Source organism: Dreissena polymorpha, chromosome 7 (genome assembly GCF_020536995.1).
Source record: "Dreissena polymorpha isolate Duluth1 chromosome 7, UMN_Dpol_1.0, whole genome shotgun sequence".
Taxonomy (NCBI): domain Eukaryota; kingdom Metazoa; phylum Mollusca; class Bivalvia; order Myida; family Dreissenidae; genus Dreissena; species Dreissena polymorpha.
Genome location: NC_068361.1, coordinates 4225211 through 4242435, shown reverse-complemented (window position 1 = coordinate 4242435; position 17225 = coordinate 4225211). Strand labels below are relative to the sequence as shown.

At 34.4% G+C, this 17225-nt stretch overlaps 1 protein-coding gene across 3 annotated transcripts in view; it reads right to left on the bottom strand.

Moving 5' to 3' along the window:
* The window catches only part of LOC127838746 (uncharacterized), a 37395-nt gene extending 20734 nt beyond the window's left edge, over positions 1-16661 (bottom strand). For 2 of the 3 annotated variants that reach the window (XM_052366724.1, XM_052366726.1), the window contains exons 1-2: positions 16507-16661; positions 214-417 (exon numbers count right to left, since the gene is read on the bottom strand). In XM_052366724.1, the coding sequence (XP_052222684.1) occupies positions 214-345 (132 nt within the window). In that variant the 5' untranslated portion in view covers positions 346-417; positions 16507-16661. Of the gene's footprint in view, positions 1-213; positions 418-6274; positions 6576-16506 lie in introns of those variants that run through there. The other variant, XM_052366725.1, reaches the window with a different exon arrangement.
* Positions 16662-17225: the final 564 nt, after the last annotated feature.

Here is a 17225-nt window from a genome sequence, read left to right as displayed (position 1 = left end):
GTAAAGAATCATACCAGATCAGCATGTGCAGTCTGCACAGGCTTATCAGGGATGACACTTTCCACCTGCATTGGATTTTACCTAAAAAGGTTCTTCCTATTCTATGGAAAGTGTCGTCCCTGCCAACTGCACAGTCTAATCTGGGCGGACACTTTACACACATGAACTAGTACAAGTTTAATTTGTCAGAAAAAAGCATATTTATTGGCCAACCTGATTTTCGGCTTGGCGTATGGTCTCTTCCTCGCGTTGTTTGTAATACTTGTCAAGACTTGCGAGATTGGTGCCCTCACGATTCGTGTCGTGAAGTCGCTGAAACTTGGTCCAGTCCGGTATGCTAACCATGGTGACTGGTTATAGCTTTCAATGTCAGCTCATCTACTTTAGAATTTCAGGAACCAGTCAAAACTGCATTTTCTGGAAAAAAAATGTATGGACTTTATCTAACTAACCTTATTAATTTAAAAAATTTAACTTTTGGGTTATCTTATAATAGCCACTGCTTAATTGTATTTTCTGATGGAGAATTTTGTCTTGATATTGCAACCAAAACAATGCTGCATATGAATCCATTCACTTTCAGTTTACCTACTTTACTTTGAACTAGCTGAAAATGGAATACTATTCAATGTTTTCTGATATGAGAAACATATCCATGTAAAAGTATTATCAAGTCTATTAATGCTGTAACAACATCTATTGAAAGCATAAGGAACCACTCAAAATGGATAGCCAATTGTTTTTTAAATAAATAATGTATTAAAAAAAATAAGATCAAAATTACTGGTAATCTGACAATAATGCAGCAGAGGTTTTTAAGACCAGTAAAAATAGGTATTCTTTATGAAAATTCTGAAATACAAATACATGTAAATGAGTTCTTGCTTCATAATTTTAAGAGTTATAAACCTATTAAAAATGTAATTATTTTTAAAGAATATCAAATTGTATATTATACTTGAATACCGGTAATACAGTGTATTATGTATAACACACATGTATTATGTATGTATATTTGAATAATAGTATGTGAAAGTCTACAAAGACTTGAACATCAATTATTCTAGATACTTAAAGCACATTTGTATATATAGAGAATATTATGTGAGTTTGGGATAAAGATCAAGTTTATCATGCGAGGCTTAGAACCGATGAAGCGCGAGGCTTGCCAAGCGCTAACATGGTTCGTACCGAGCATGATAAACTTGATCTTTATATCCCAAACTCACATAATATTATATTTATCCTATTATTTCCTCCCAATTTTTAATTAATAATTGTCAAATATTGCATTTTTTGACTTTTTGTTTTTCTGTTGTTGACAAAAACAGATTCTCCAATTTTCGGAAAAATAAAATCTGATCTTAAAATAGCGATATTATAAAGCTCATGTTTATACAATCATTGTTATACTATCGATTTTCATCTTGTAATAGGATAAAATATATTCCTCCATTTTCACAACTATGTATTGATAATAATTTAAAGAAACACACACTTAAACCTTTCTCTGTTTCTCAGACTTAAAACAACATGCAATGCACCTTCTGAATTTCTTAACAAAAAGTAATGTTGATTGATTTATTCACAATGATCCCATTTTAAGGTTGAACGCTTTCTGAATAATGAATGCTAGCAAGGTCTGACAGTGTATTTGACATTAAATGAACTTCAAATGCTTCCATATAATAGACCTTCGATCACAAAACCTATTGAAAAGCGCTTCCTGAAAGCCCCATTTACAGGCAAATTGCTTAGATCAAAGACGATTCAATAACACTCTGGGATAAGAAGAAAATGCAGATCTTGAAAACTAATGAGATTTTAGAAATAGCTCGAAATCAATATGCATTAAAGAAGAAAAGAATATGGTAGTTTACGTCTCTTTTTTAAGTGGTGTATTCAAAGCCTAGTAAGATAACAGGTTCCCCTTGACATAACATAATAATGGCAAGATGTTTTATTGTGATTGGTTTGGGATTTTCTTATCATAAGGAAACTGTTGTTTTTTTAATTAATGAGCAAATTATTGATCAGGATATTTATCAAACCTGGACCTGAATTCAAAAATCACAGGGGTTAGAACGATATGGGTAATTTCTGATAACCTATGTATGTTCTATTCTCCTTAATTCAAATTTACGTTTTTTTTGTCTCTGCTTATTTAAAGATATAAGAATATGGTATCTCCCACTCAGATCTTCAAACACAAATTCTCTTGGTAATTTAAATCTGATGTCCACCAAATATATATCAATGCATGCTCTTTGAGTGCATCAGTTCTTATTAAAAAAATAGTTATTTCACTGAAAATTTTTGGTTGTCAGAAATGCAAGCTGCAATATATTTTTCTTTGAACGGGTTTATTGTGACTATAATATTTATATACTTTTCTGAAAGCTTAATATAAAGTGTACATTCCCATTTTTCTCCAGGAGAAAATAGAAACTATACTATTTATAATTACAAAATTATAATTTAACCAATTTTACTGTGTATTTTATTTCATTTTGTTCAGTAAGATGTCAATATACAACTATTTATGCATAGTAAAATTATATTAAAGTATTTGGTTAGTGGGTCTTTAAAAGCCCATAAACACTCAAACTCAACGAATATTTTGTACAATATTCCAAAAATCAAGTAAACACATAAACAAGAGCTGTCACCATAGGATGACATATGCCCCCTATAAACGCTTTGATAGAAGTTATAGCATTTTTCGAAACCTAAACGCAGATTTTGAAACCTAAACGCAGACCCTAAGTTCAAGGTCAAGGTCACAGGGGTCAAAATTTGTGTGCGTATGGAAAGGCCTTGTCCATATAAACATGCATACCAAATATGAAGGTTATGTCTCAAGGGACATAGAAGTTATGAGCATTTTTCGAAACCTAAACGCAGATTTTGAAACCTAAACACGGACCCTAACTTCAAGGTTAAGGTCACAGGGGTTAAAAATTGTGTGCGTATGGAAAGGCCTTGTACATATACACATGTATACCAAATATGAAGGTTATATCTCAAGGGACATAGAAGTTACGAGCATTTTTCGAAACCTAAACGCAGATTTTGAAACCTAAACGCGGACCCCAAGTTCAAGGTCAAGCTCACAGGGGTAAACAAGTATGCAACATATAAAAGCAATATGTCAAAGGATATAGAAAATATTTGGGGTAGTACGCAAACTTTAACATAGATTTATCAATAATATGCATATTCTAAGTATAAAAGGGGCAATAATTATGACAAAATGCTCGATAGAGTTGTCTGCTCTTGTTTATAGAATGGGGTGATGTTGGTAAACAAGTATGCAAAATATGAAAGCAATATGTCAAGGGACAATGAAAATAAATGGGGTAGTACGAAAAGGTTAACATTTGCACACTAACGGAAACGGCACGGAAACGGAACGCCGACGTGAGTAGGATAGCTCCACTATATATATTTCATATATAATACATGAGCTTAAAAGACCATTGAAATCCAAAACTCACAAAGCAAAAGACACCATTTGCAACCGATTAAGCAAATTAATAACAAATAAACAGTGTGACGGAAAGACGGACAGACGGAGAGTCCGAGCACTATATGCCCTCTTTCGTGGGCATAAAAAAAGAGCTGTCACCATAGGATGACTAATGCCACCTATAAACGCTTTGATAGAAGTTATGAGCATTTATCAAAAACTAAACGCAGATTTCAAAACCTAAACCCGGACCTTAAGTTCAAGGTGAAGGTCACAGGGGTAAAAATTTGTGTGCGTATGGAAAGGCCTCAGCATAGCAAATATGAAGGTTATATCTTAAGGGACATAGAAGTTATGAGCTTTTTTCGAAACTTAAACGCAGATTTCAAAAACCTAAGCGCGGACCCTAAGTTCAAGGTCAAGGTCACAGGGGTGAAAATTTTTGTGCGTATGTAAAGGCCTCGTCCATATACACATGCATACCAAATATGAAGGTTATATCTCAAAGGACATAGAAGTTATGAGCATTTTTCGAAACTTAAACGCAGATTTCGAAACCTAAACGCGGACCCTAAGTTCAAGGTTTAGGTCACAGGGGTGAAAATTTTTGTGCGTATGAAAAGGCCTCGTCCATATACACATGCATACCAAATATGAAGGTTATATCTCAAGGGACATAGAAGTTATGAGCATTTTTTGAAACATAAACGCAGATTTCGAAACCTAAGCGCGGACCCTAAGTTCAAGGTCAAGGTCACAGGGGTGAACATTTTTGTGCGTATGGAAAGGCCTCGTCTATATACACATGCATACCAAATATGAATAATCTCAAGGTACATAGAAGTTATGAGCATTTTTCGAAACTTAAACACAGATTTCGAAACCTAAACGCGGACCCTAAGTTCAAGGTCAAGGTCACAGGGGTGAAAATTTTTGTGCGTATTGAAAGGCCTCGTCCATATACACATGCATACCAAATATGAAGGTGATATCTCAAGGGACATAGAAGTTATGAGCATTTTTTGAAACCTAAACGCAAAGTGTGACGGAAAGACAGACGGACAAACAGACGGACGGACAAACAGACAGACAGTCTGATCACTATATGCCCCCTTTTCTTCCAAAGGGGGCATAAAAATCCATGGTTCTTATAGCAATAGTTCAAATTTCAACGATAGATTTAACACCATACAACATGCTTGTTTTTATTTTTTGAGTCACAATATGTTTCATGTGAATTTCCAGCTACGATATCAGAACAATTACGAGCGAACGTGAGATTTGCTTCGTGCAGCTTTTCATGAATACGTTGTTCTTCCAACGCTGCCTGAAGACAGCTTCGCGTTCGCTTGTAAATGTTTCAATATCATGGGAAATTAACATGGAATATATTGTCGCATTCAAAACTAGAAATGCGGCTGCGGCCAACGCATATCCACACGCCGCAACTTTTGACCCAGGGGTCAGATCAAAATTCCAAATAGTGCACTGTCGCACATATGCTCATTATTATGCTACCGTGTGTTTAAGTTTCAAGGTTCTAGTGCTCATAGTGTATGAGAAGATAGTGGCCAGGACGGACAGACGGCGGGAATAACCACATAATCCCCCTGCTCCAGTTCGGAGCGTGGGGATAATAAAAATGAGCATTTTGTATCTCGTTAAATCTATTTTTCCATATCACATCTAGTGTTGACATTTTGGCTATTGATAAAGGAACACTGATTTTTTATGGGTTAACTTTATTTTAATAAATAATTTGCGAAATATTTGTTGATTTTGAGTGTTTTTTTTACTTTAATATGCTGCAAAAAATTGTTATAGACTTAGGGTATTCAAACAGTACACCAAAAAAATTATGTTAACTATATACATGTACAGGTTGTTTTGGGTGATTTTTATAGCAATTATTCAGTCATACTAAAAATCCCAATTCCAGCACCAAAATTCCGAAATGATGGTTTGACTAGCAGATGTTTTGAAATAGGGTTGTTAAGTATAGAAATTAAGGGTCTTAAGTTTGTATACACTATAACTCCAATATAGCGCGGTCAATGGGGTCCAAGCCGCGAAACAGCGTTATAACAGATCCGCGTTATAGGTTTTGAGCTCATTTACTGCAGGGCGCTATAAACAAAACAGGTATAGAATGTATCCATTTAACTCATATCTTTATTAGTTTCAGTTTTATGTAAGTTTTATAAAAAATTATTAAAATGTTACAAATCAAGCAATAATATGTTTTCCCATTAAAAAGTAAAATGACACTTTAGTTCTGATTTCATGGGATAAGGTCATATTCTCAAAAGGGTGAGAAAAAGCCCTGCTATAACATAAAGACCAATGGCTATTATGTTCTTGTTACACTGTGTTACAGACAACACAGTATTTTTTTTCTTCAAATTTTTGGGAATTGGGCCGTCTCTCTTTGGAAATGGGAATAACGCATACGTTTGCCTAAAATTGAGAAATTAATGTTGTTGATTTTGTGCTTACAAATATTGCAAAATTGATAATAAAAGTGATTTCATTATTATGTTTTCTAAGGCTCAACTTATAGAGCTTGATTTGGAGATAATTTGACATGTTTAGACTTATTTAAAAAATAAAACAATTTGGAAACCTTCAATTGGGATTTTTAGGTCTCATATTGGAAAAATATATGCTTTTTTCCATTGGGAATAGATCCCCCTAACGGACCCAAATTTGAACGAAAAAAAAAACACTGCACCATACTGCCCTACAATGTGTTCAATTGTAAGAAATTCGTTGAAGTTCATACATTTAAAATTACATCCAACTTACCCTTTATATCCATCAAACACCGTTCAAATTATCTTAAGAAGTTTGTCGTAGTCGTTGTCAAATTTATATAAGTATCGACAAATGCCTGTGCAAATATTTTCAATCCCAAATAACACAGTAACTTTCTATGCAGGATAAGTAAAATGCTTTGTAGATATCAATATCACCTAGTTCTCAAAAAAGGCCCATTTATACGCACTGTGCACTACGGTCCAATATCCATTAACACTGATCCAGAATTATAGTTTACTGAAACCTACATATTTTAATATTAGACGGAAGAATAATATTTACAAAACCTGCCATCAATATCAGTCTGTTAATAACATTCGATATTCCATTTAACAGCACAGCGGTGTATCTTTAAATATTTCATGAGCTCTCAGTTTGAATTAAATACCGCTATTAAAAATGTTAAACTAAGAAGCCAATATTGTTATTGTATAATTTCTTTGCAGTAAACATAATCCCTCAGTGTTGACAGGTTTTCGTGCTTAATTGGCCAGATGTCAAATATTAAAACCGATGGAAACAAGACTTGTTAAGTATAATGTTACATGACAGCTGTATACCGGTATCTCAAAATGCTATTAAACAGACAATAACCTGGCTATGTTAAAGTAGCAGAACTAACAAGGCTAAATGATATACCTCTGAAAAATCAGTTGTTACTGGCCATAAAAAAGACTTTACAAATTGCAGGAATTATGTTATCTTGGTTTATCTTTAGTGATTGAAACTGAAATAATGAAAACAAACATAACCATGACATTGTAAACAAGACTATTGTCAAGCAATATAAGTCCCCTACCGGCTCCACCATTGTAAGAATTTCCAGATTTTTTAATATAAATTTGTTGCCATAGCAACCAATTTTTTTTATTTAGGAACAAAATGAATGACGTGCATAATATCCATATTGCCATCTATCCATGTTTCAAGTGACATGAAAAAATATTAAGAACTTTAAAAGTTATTGCAGGATCCAGAAAACCACCATTTTCAGCAGTATGTCTAGTCTATTTGTTGCCATAGCAACCAGAATTTTTTACGTCGGAATGAAATAAAATGACGTGCATAATGTTCATATTGCCATCTATCCATGTTTAAAGTTTCATGAAAAAATTTAAGAACTTTTAATGTTATCGCAGGATCCAGAAAAAACACCATTTTCAGCAGATAATTTCTATTCTATTTGTTGCCATAGCAACCATAATTTTTGACGTAGGAACAAAATGAAATGACGTGCATATTGCCATCTACCATGATGATGTTCCAAGTTTCATGAAAAAAATAAATAAAACTTTTAAAGTTATTGCAGGATCTAGAAAAGTGTTACGGACGAACGCAGACAAAACCATAAGTCCGGCCTACCGGTTTCACCGGTTTCCTAATAAAAAGCAATTTTCTCAAAAGATAGATATTTTTGATTAAAATTTCTAATTTTTAACAACTGTTTTTGTAGACAGTTTATCAAATGAAGAGGACATGAATTTTGTAGCAATAAGGTTGTAGTACAGCATATTCAAACGGATGGAAATAAGACTTGTTAAGAATAATGTTACATCACAGCTATCTCAAAATGCTATTAAACAGACAATAACCTGGCGATTTTAAAGTAGCAAACTAACAAGGCTAAATGATATAACTCTCAAAAGACTATTGTTACTGGCTATAAAAAAGACTGCATTATTGCAGGAATTATGCAATATTAGTTTATTCTTAGTGACTGAACCTGAAAAAATGAAAAGGTGCATCATAAACAGTGAAATTGTAAATAAACAAGGGCTGTTTGTAAAACATGCATGCCCCCCATATGGGCTCTCCGTTGTAGTGACAGCCATTGTGTGAATATGTTTTTTGTCAATGTGACCTTGACCTTTGACCTAGTGACCTGAAAATCAATAGGGGTCATCTGCCAGTCATGATCAATGTACCTATGAAGTTTCATGATCCTAGCCATAAGCTTTCTTGAGTTATCATCCGGACACCATTTTACTATTTCGGGTCACCGTGACCTTGACCTTTGACCTATGACCTGAAAATCAATAGGGGTCATCTGCCAGTCATGATCAATCTACCTATGAATTTTCATGATCCTAGGCGTAAGCGTTCTTGAGTTATCATCCGGAAACCATTTTATTTTATGCTTTCCGGTGAAAATAAGAGAATTATCAGTGAAATAAAATTGGTATTCCACTGTTCTAAACAGTGAAAAATAACAGTGACAAATTTCGATATTTTTCACTGTTTTACTGTGAAATGACGTCATTTTTTAACGAAATGACGTCATTAATCCAGCGAAATTATCCAGTTAAACTCATTTACAATGTAAACTAGAAATGGCGCGGCAGAGGCCGACGCGTATCCCCACGCCGAATGTTTGACCTAGGTGTGCCCCAGGGTTGGTAATGGGGCCATGCATAGCTGAGATTGACCGTATTGTCATAAGAGAAGTTCATCATCAATTAGAAGTGAATTGGTGTAGAAATGAAGAAGTTATAGTAAAAGGCAATTTTGGGTGGGTGTGACATATGTGGGCAGGGCGCCCCAGGGTTGGTAATGGGGCCATGCATAGTTGAGATTGACCGTATTGTCATAAGAGAGGTTCAGTATCAATTTGAAGTGAATCGGTGTAGAAATGAAGAAATTATAGTAAAAGGCAATTTTGGGTGGGTGTGGTCTATGTGGGCGGGGCGCCCCAGGGTTGGTAATGGGGCCATGCATAGTTGAGATTGACTGTATTGTCATAAGAGAAGTTCAATATCAATTTGAAGTGAATCGGTGTAGAAATGAAGAAATTATAGTAAAGGCAATTTTGGGTGGGTGTGGTCTATGTGGGCGGGGCCCCAGGGTTGGTTATGGGGCCATGCATAGTTGAGATTGACCCTAATGTCATAAGAGAAGTTCAGTATCAATTTGAAGTGAATCCGTGTAGAAATGAAAAAATTATAGTAAATGGAATTTTTTGGTGGGTGTGGCCTATGTGGGCGGGCGCCCCAGGGTTGGGATTGGGGCCATGCATAGTTGAGATTGACCCTAATGTCATAACAAAAGTTCAGTATCAATTTGAAGTGAATCCGTGTAGAAATGAAAAAATTATAGTAAATGGAAATTTTTGGTGGGTGTGGCCTATGTGGGCGGGGCGCCCCAGGGTTGGGAATGGGGCCATGCATGGTTGAGATTGACCGTATTGTCATAGGTGAGGTCCAGTATCAATTTGAAGTGAATCGGTGTAGAAATAAAGAAGTAAATGTAAAATAACCTAAAAAAATGAGTGATAATTTCTGACGCGGCCCCACCCCAACCCCTATAACTTTTGACCCAGGGGTCAGATCAAAATTCCAAATAGTGCAGGGTCGCACATATGCTCATAGCTACCATGTGTGTAAATTTCAAGGTTCTAGTGCTTTTAGTGTAGGAGGAGATAGTGGCCAGGACGGACGGACAGACGGACGGACGGACGGATGGACGGACGGACGGACGGCGGAGATCACCACAATATCCCCACCTTTTTTTCAAAAAGCGTGGGGATAATAAACGGTAAAAAAAGCGTCAAATAAAAGAAAATTTGTTGGATACGATGGAATATCGATTTTATTTCACTCGTGATCATAGAAAATATATATTTTCCCTCGTGGCTTCGCATCTCGTGAAAATATTTTTTTCTATGATCACTTGTGAAATAAATTCGATATTCCACCGAATCCAACAAATATCCTCTATTTACTATTTCGGGTCACTGTGACCTTGACCTTTGACCTAGTGACCTGAAAATCAATAGGGGTCATCTGCGAGTCATGATCAATCTACCTATCAACTTTCATGATCCTAGGCCTAAGCGTTCTTGATTTATCATCAGGAAACCATTTTACTATTTCGGGTCACCGTGACCTTGACCTTTGACCTAGTGACCTCAAAATCAATAGGGGTCATCTGCGAGTCATAATCAATGTACCTATGAAGTCTCATGATCCTAGGCCTAAGCGTTCTTGAGTTATCATCGGGAAACCACCTGGTGGACGGACCGACCGACAGACCGACCGACCGACATGTGCAAAGCAATATACCCCCTCTTCTTCGAAGGGGGGCATAAAAAGCCATTTTCTCAAAAGATCTGTATGTTATGGTCTCATTTTTAAAGCCATATATAAACACTCAAAATCAATTTTGTATCTTGAGAAATCTATGTTACTATATCACATCTAGCGTTTAAATTTTGGCTTTTGCTATAAGGAACACTGATTTTGTATGGGTTAATTTCATTTTCTGAAATATTTTACAAAATATTTGTTGATTTTGAGTGTTTATGGAGCTATAACAGATGTTTTTGTAAACAGTTTATCAAATGAAGTGGACATGAATTTTGTAGCAAATAGGTTATAGCAAAGCAAGCGACAAACTTATTTTACTATTACCAAATAGCCTTGCTGTAATTGAGACTGCTTGCATATAAAATAGTACTGGTCTGTATAACAAACTTAACTTAAGAATTAGGAACTTTTTTAATGAAGAAAAAAATTGTTACATCATCTGTGTAAGTTAATTAAACAAAAAACTAATCTTAAAATCCTGCGCATAAAATTTTGAAAGAAAGCTTTATCAATACGATTGAATACATGTGCATGTAAATATCTTTAGTACAATGTAATCAAAATTTATTACAAAACAAGAGATGTGTTTGTCAGAAACACAATGCCCCCTATTGTGCGGCTTTGAAATAAAAATTAATTTTACCTTTGACCTTGAAGGATGATCTTGACCTTGAACTTCCACCACTCAAAATGTGCAGCTTCATGAGATACACATGCACGCCAAATATCAAGTTGCTATCTTCAATATTGCAAAAGTTATGGCCAACGTTAAAGTTTTTTTCCTGACAGACAGACAGACTGACATACTGAAATACAGTTCAACTGCTACACGCCACCCTACCGGGGGCATAAAAATAAATAAACTTTTAATAATGCATAGTTTGATTTCAGTGTATAGAATGACAATTCCTAGGTAAGATTAGCTAATTAAACTTAACCGAACAGGTTTCATAGTAACGACTTGAAGTTGACAACGTATCGTATTTAGTCTTCCAGAGCCGTGACAGATTTATGTCATGCATTTAATAACGTTGCAATTATTCAAGGCAATCAAAGCATATACTGCTTCTTCCGTGTAAGTTCAATATAAATTTTTCACTGACATATGGGGACTGTTTTTTGGATTAAATTTGTCAAATCCATTGAATAATACATCTTTAACTCTTTCAGAGCAGGAACCGAATTTTGAAGGCCTGTGCAAACAGTTTGGATCCAGATGAGACGCCACAGAACCGAATTTTGAAGGCCTGTGCAAACAGTTTGGATCCAGGTGAGACGCCACAAAACGTGGCGTCTCATCAGGATCCAAACTGTTTGCTATTCTGATAGTATTCTTTGAAAAAATCAAAGAAAATGCTAATTTTAGAAATTTTAAATTTAGCAGACAACATTTTAGCAGACGACAAATTTCCCAGCATGCAAAGGGTTAATCAACAAAATGTGTAGAACAAGGACAACATGGTTGTTTCATCATGCAATTAGGGTTTCATTCGGATATTTTCAATTCCATCTTGAGTTTCCATTATGTCTGACCAGCATACACTTTATTTTAATATTGTTATATGATCAATAATCCCTAAACTACTTTGTGTTCAATTAAATTTTATTCATCAAAAAGTTATAAATGATGTCAAACTGCAAAAAAATCCATTTATATAAACTAGAGTGTTCACAAGGTTTTACTAAAGCCATATACACATGTAAAGCCATATAAGGAAAACTGCCCCGCCCCCTGGCGGCCATGTTTTTCAACCAACAGGAACCATTTCAAACTCTTACATTAGATATCATGGGACCCAATCTTCTGACCAAGTGTCATGATGATCAGACATCACATGTGACCTCCAGAGTGTTAACAAGGTTTTACTAAAGCCATAGAAGGAAAAATGTCCCCCCTGGCGGCCATGGTTTTCAACCAACTGGGACTCCTCCAATATATCATTGATACAAATCTTCTTATCATTAGTTTCATGAAGAGCGGACAATTAATGTGGCCTCAAAAGTGTTAACAAGGTTTAACTATAGCCATGTAAGGTAAAATGCTCCGTCCTCTAGCGGCCATGGTTTTCAATAAACCAGAACCAATTTTAAACTCGTCCAAGATTTATTTATTTTTTCATCTGCATTTGGAGTAAATATTATTCATCTATCCAAATGAGCTGCCTATTTGGAGCAAGGCTGCATTTATTAAAGCGGGTATATACGATTTTTATATGTGCTGAATTGTAAAATATTGATACAAATATGTTATAATACCACACAATATGCAAGAAAAATGATACATTTAAGACGAATTTCATAAAATACAGCAAATACAAATTAGGGCCCTGAGCCGATTGTGACGAAGATATAGAGAATACTAGGTCGGTGCCGAATAAAGCAAAGTTTATTTTGCGAGGCTTAGAAAATCTGAACCACGAGCCTTGGCGAGTGGTTCAGATTTTCGTGCCGAGCAAGATAAACTTTGCTTTATTCGGCACCGACCTAGTATTCGATTTATCCCATCAATTTTCTTAGTCGTAAATTATTTCTTTAAACATAGAATAGGAAAATCGAACTAGACGGAAAATCCCAAAGATATTTTAAGCAAACATTGTTTCATTATTTTAATCGTGTCGAGCCTAATACATTACAAAAAGATCAGTAACCAACCTTTTTTTCGTTTATCATACCTCTACGTCCCCGATTTTTAAGAAATAATGAAAAAAAGACACTAAACAACTGCATCTTTAGCGTGAAACAACATGCATTGTGTCGTATGACGTATTAATAATGACGTCACGAGTACGCGCACTTAATATTTGTAAATAATGTTTATTTGCTTTTTGAGTTGCATTATGTGTAAAAACTATATTACATCTTGGTATCAAATTGTTTGTTTTGTTAAATCTGATTCGATTTTACTAAAAATGATTACTTTATAGTTGATTCCGAGTAATATGAACATTCTTCGCCGCGCGTGACAGCTATATTTCAGCACTGCTGAAATAAAGGTAAATTTATTCCACAGTGGTTTATTTCGACAATGCACGTCTGATGATGGGATAAAATTCGTTATTATTTTCCTACAATAACCGATGCATTCGTCTTTTTAGTAAGTGTTTGTGTGTCGTATGAATCGATATCGCTGCAGGAATTTCAAATGAACCGTTAAACTAAATTTAGATTCACATCGTACATGCATGATATACATGCTGGCGAATTCGGCTGTACAGCCTTTTTCGATTTCAGAATTAAATATCTGGCTTATTTAGCATTTTTCGACACATGTTCTTCTTAACTTTTATTTTAGTTCATATTGAAATATATGTATAATAAGTTTTTACACATTTTATATTAATAAATAACTATTTGACAAGATCGTATATACCCGCTTTAAAGCTGGTGAGTTTTTTGTTTGACTTTGGATCAATTAACTGTTGATTTTTTACTATGGAGGTTTTTCAATAATTTTCAAAAAGTAAAAAAATATTTAAAATTAAAGTGGCGCCTCAGAAAATAAACAAATAAAGAGTTTTTAACAGAAATTTCAAATAATTTTCTGCTGTACAGTTAAAAAAGTGTTAAAGTCATGTACACTACTGGAGAATACCCAATTATTGGTGCAGATATTTTCATCCAACACATAGAGACATATTTTGGTTCTATTACAAATACGAGAAAAAAAGTAATTTTACACATAACTTTGATTGCATTTAATATCATTGAAGAAAAAGCATTTGATAAATGTTATTACTATAAGATATGATGTTATATATTTTATTTTACATGGCGTTATAAAAATGTTCAGTGTTGTGGCGAGGTATCAAATAAGGTGGGACAAATGTCTCAAAGCTCATGAAAACTTGGGGAAATGTTCTATATTTTTGAGCCACAAACTCATGAAGTTAAACTTATTGTTAATCAACTAAAAAATCTTACCTTTTGGTGTATTAAACAAATAAAACACAACAAACAACTCTATTACATTTTGCAGTTATACACATATCATGCATACTGCATAATTTATGTACTCTTTCAACTTATATTTAAAAAAAAATTTTTTTTAAATTCTTGTTCAGCTTCGTATAAACCCTATCTTAGCAAAAAAAGCAAATCAATGAAACTAACACAGATGATCAAAAAATCAATACAAATTGTAAACCACCAACTACTTTGGCTAAAGCTCTGATAAAATACAGATATCAACCTTTAGTTATAAGGTTGTGACAGTCTCACTTCTAGTTTTAATTTGGCTTTTACAGAAACTAAACTGCAAAGCTTCGCATTTATGACAACACAAATAAACATACAATAGAAATTTAAAAATATAGTTGAAGGTTTAAAAACATGTTTTAAGGGGCTTGATAACAAAGTTTTTCATTTTTAAAGAACAAAAAAAAAGGAAAAAGTTTACCTGATTGTGGCTCAAACAACTGAACTTTGGTCCAAAGTTTGGTGTAAAAGTTGATCCCCTAAACCAATTCGCCATGCAGTCCCATGGATTATTGCATAAGATATTTAATACAACCAATCCACCAATTGACACACACAAAAACAGAAACACTTAACAGTTTTCAATTGTTTTACATTTGCAACCATTTATATGCGGTCGTGCGGTCGTTGAGTTGTAACACTCCGGTCTACCATTCCAGAGGTCCCCGTTTCAAATCCTGGCCGGGGCACTGGAAATTTCAGAAATGCTTCATGTGTTTCCCACCCAACTTGAGATGTACTGGTATGAAACCCAGGTAATTCTTGCGTGTATTGGTGCTATACACTGAGCACGTAAAAGAACCAAGGTATCTATTCGCAAAGAGCTAGGGTACTGTCTCTTCTGCTTGCTGTCTCTTCAGCAAAACCGAAGGACCCCATCGGAAATAAGTGCTTGCACTTTCATGGGTTATCCTTGACCACAAGGTCAAAATAAATACATACATACATCCTCCTATTACCGTGTATCGAGCGGTTAAGGAAACAAGACAAATAATTTCTGAATTTAAGCAAACAATTCTGAAATAAACGATTTACCTTTAAAGATTTATTTAATTCCTGTTATATCCATGCCAAAATGGTTTATTTACAGCATGTTGACCATGCAAAGCCGATAGTTCCATACACACTCGCAAATTACATCTACTACATGTATGTGTGTTGTTTACCTGGTATCGAACCATCAGTCATCCGAAAAGCAAGAGTACTCGATTGCAATAGGCATTAGGCCAAGAATACTTCGAAAATTCAATCCACTGAACATATTTTTACAAACTGAAACAGTAATATAACTACTGTGTACAATTTAACAAGTTTCTGTTTTTTCCATTTTTTCGCCTCCCAGTTATAGTCAGAATTTATTGTTCGGGAGTAACACGTAGACGTATCCATCAATCCTCTTTTGAGCAAAATTGACAAATATAAGTGCTCAAGTATTGCAAAAACACAAAAGTTCGCCCTTTGTTCAAATAAAATTTCTGCATATATGTTAATATTAAAAGATTTAATAAAAAAATCGGGACTGGGTTAACTCACTGAACGTGTGTATATCGTCATGTCACCTATTTTCGTGCTGTGAGCGCAAAGATTGTTCCAATTTAAAACTCTTTCTGAAAATCTGTACAAGTAAAATAATTTTCTTTAAAATCAATACAATTTATGAAAGTGATGCAGTTGATTGTCTCACTTTGAATTTGTTGTGGAAGTTTAATGAAGAGGACTGAAATAATTGAATGGAATAGGGATAAAATTAGATTATTTCAGTTGAAGAAAGATTTTTTCCTCATTTTGGTGGTGTCTGTATTTATTTTCAAGCCTAGTAATGATAGTGAAACAAAATATTATGAGTGCATGCCTATGGCATTATCATCACAGCCGCATTCTTCATGTAAACAATGTGATTGAAATCAGGCGACGATCAATATAGGGTAATTCACTCCCTGATATACAGTGATCTTTTATTTTTTAATACGCTATAAAAAGTCATTTCAACAATCTTTTCCTTTGAACATTTCCCTTCAACCTGAAAGTGAAAGACTAAATATAAAAACGTTTTCACCAAAGTCGACGTGCGAATTATTGCTCTACTTGATGTCCGATTATGCAATTGTACTTCAATAAAAGGGCTGGATTTAATTTCATAACAACAATCAAAAGTTTACTCACGGTGAAATGTTTATCAAAGTTTCATTATTTTCCTTTAAAGTTGATGGAGGTCGCCATTAATAAACGTTCCCAGGCAACTTAATCGCAAACCAGTCTGGGATTTAATAAATCCCGTCGTCCAAGGTTACACTCCACGTTATCTGGCGTGTGCTCATTTTCTAATTAGAAGGTCTATGAATCTATGATAAAAGTCAAACAAACGTTTATCAGAAGCGTAATATAATTGAAATGTTTCCTTATATTTCCCTACATATTTTATCAGATTAAACAATACATATGCCTTATATGAAAACAAAGTCTACAATTAAAGAAGTCCGACAGTGCTGTACTATTTCTTGATTGTGACTTGATTTAAATACAAATGCTAGCAAAATATCGCCTAATACTTTTTCCGATAAAAGTATTGATTATTATATGATGTGAATTTAAATGCAGATATTAGTTATCATTCACAACCAAAATGGCTTCAAAATTATCGGACCAAAAATTATTACAACCACAGCTGCTGCTGCTACTACTTCTACTGCTAGAAAAAAAAAAAATAACCTTCTGTTACAATGCAAGCACTTTATATTTTAGAAACGATCGCTGCAAGAAATCTTTGACATTCATGCACACTTTAACGCTGTATTAGGCAATCTTCAAAAGAATACAATGAAGGAATTAGAAAGTTTGAAAGCGACGTTGCATGAAACTTTGCAAAAAGACATATATATGTT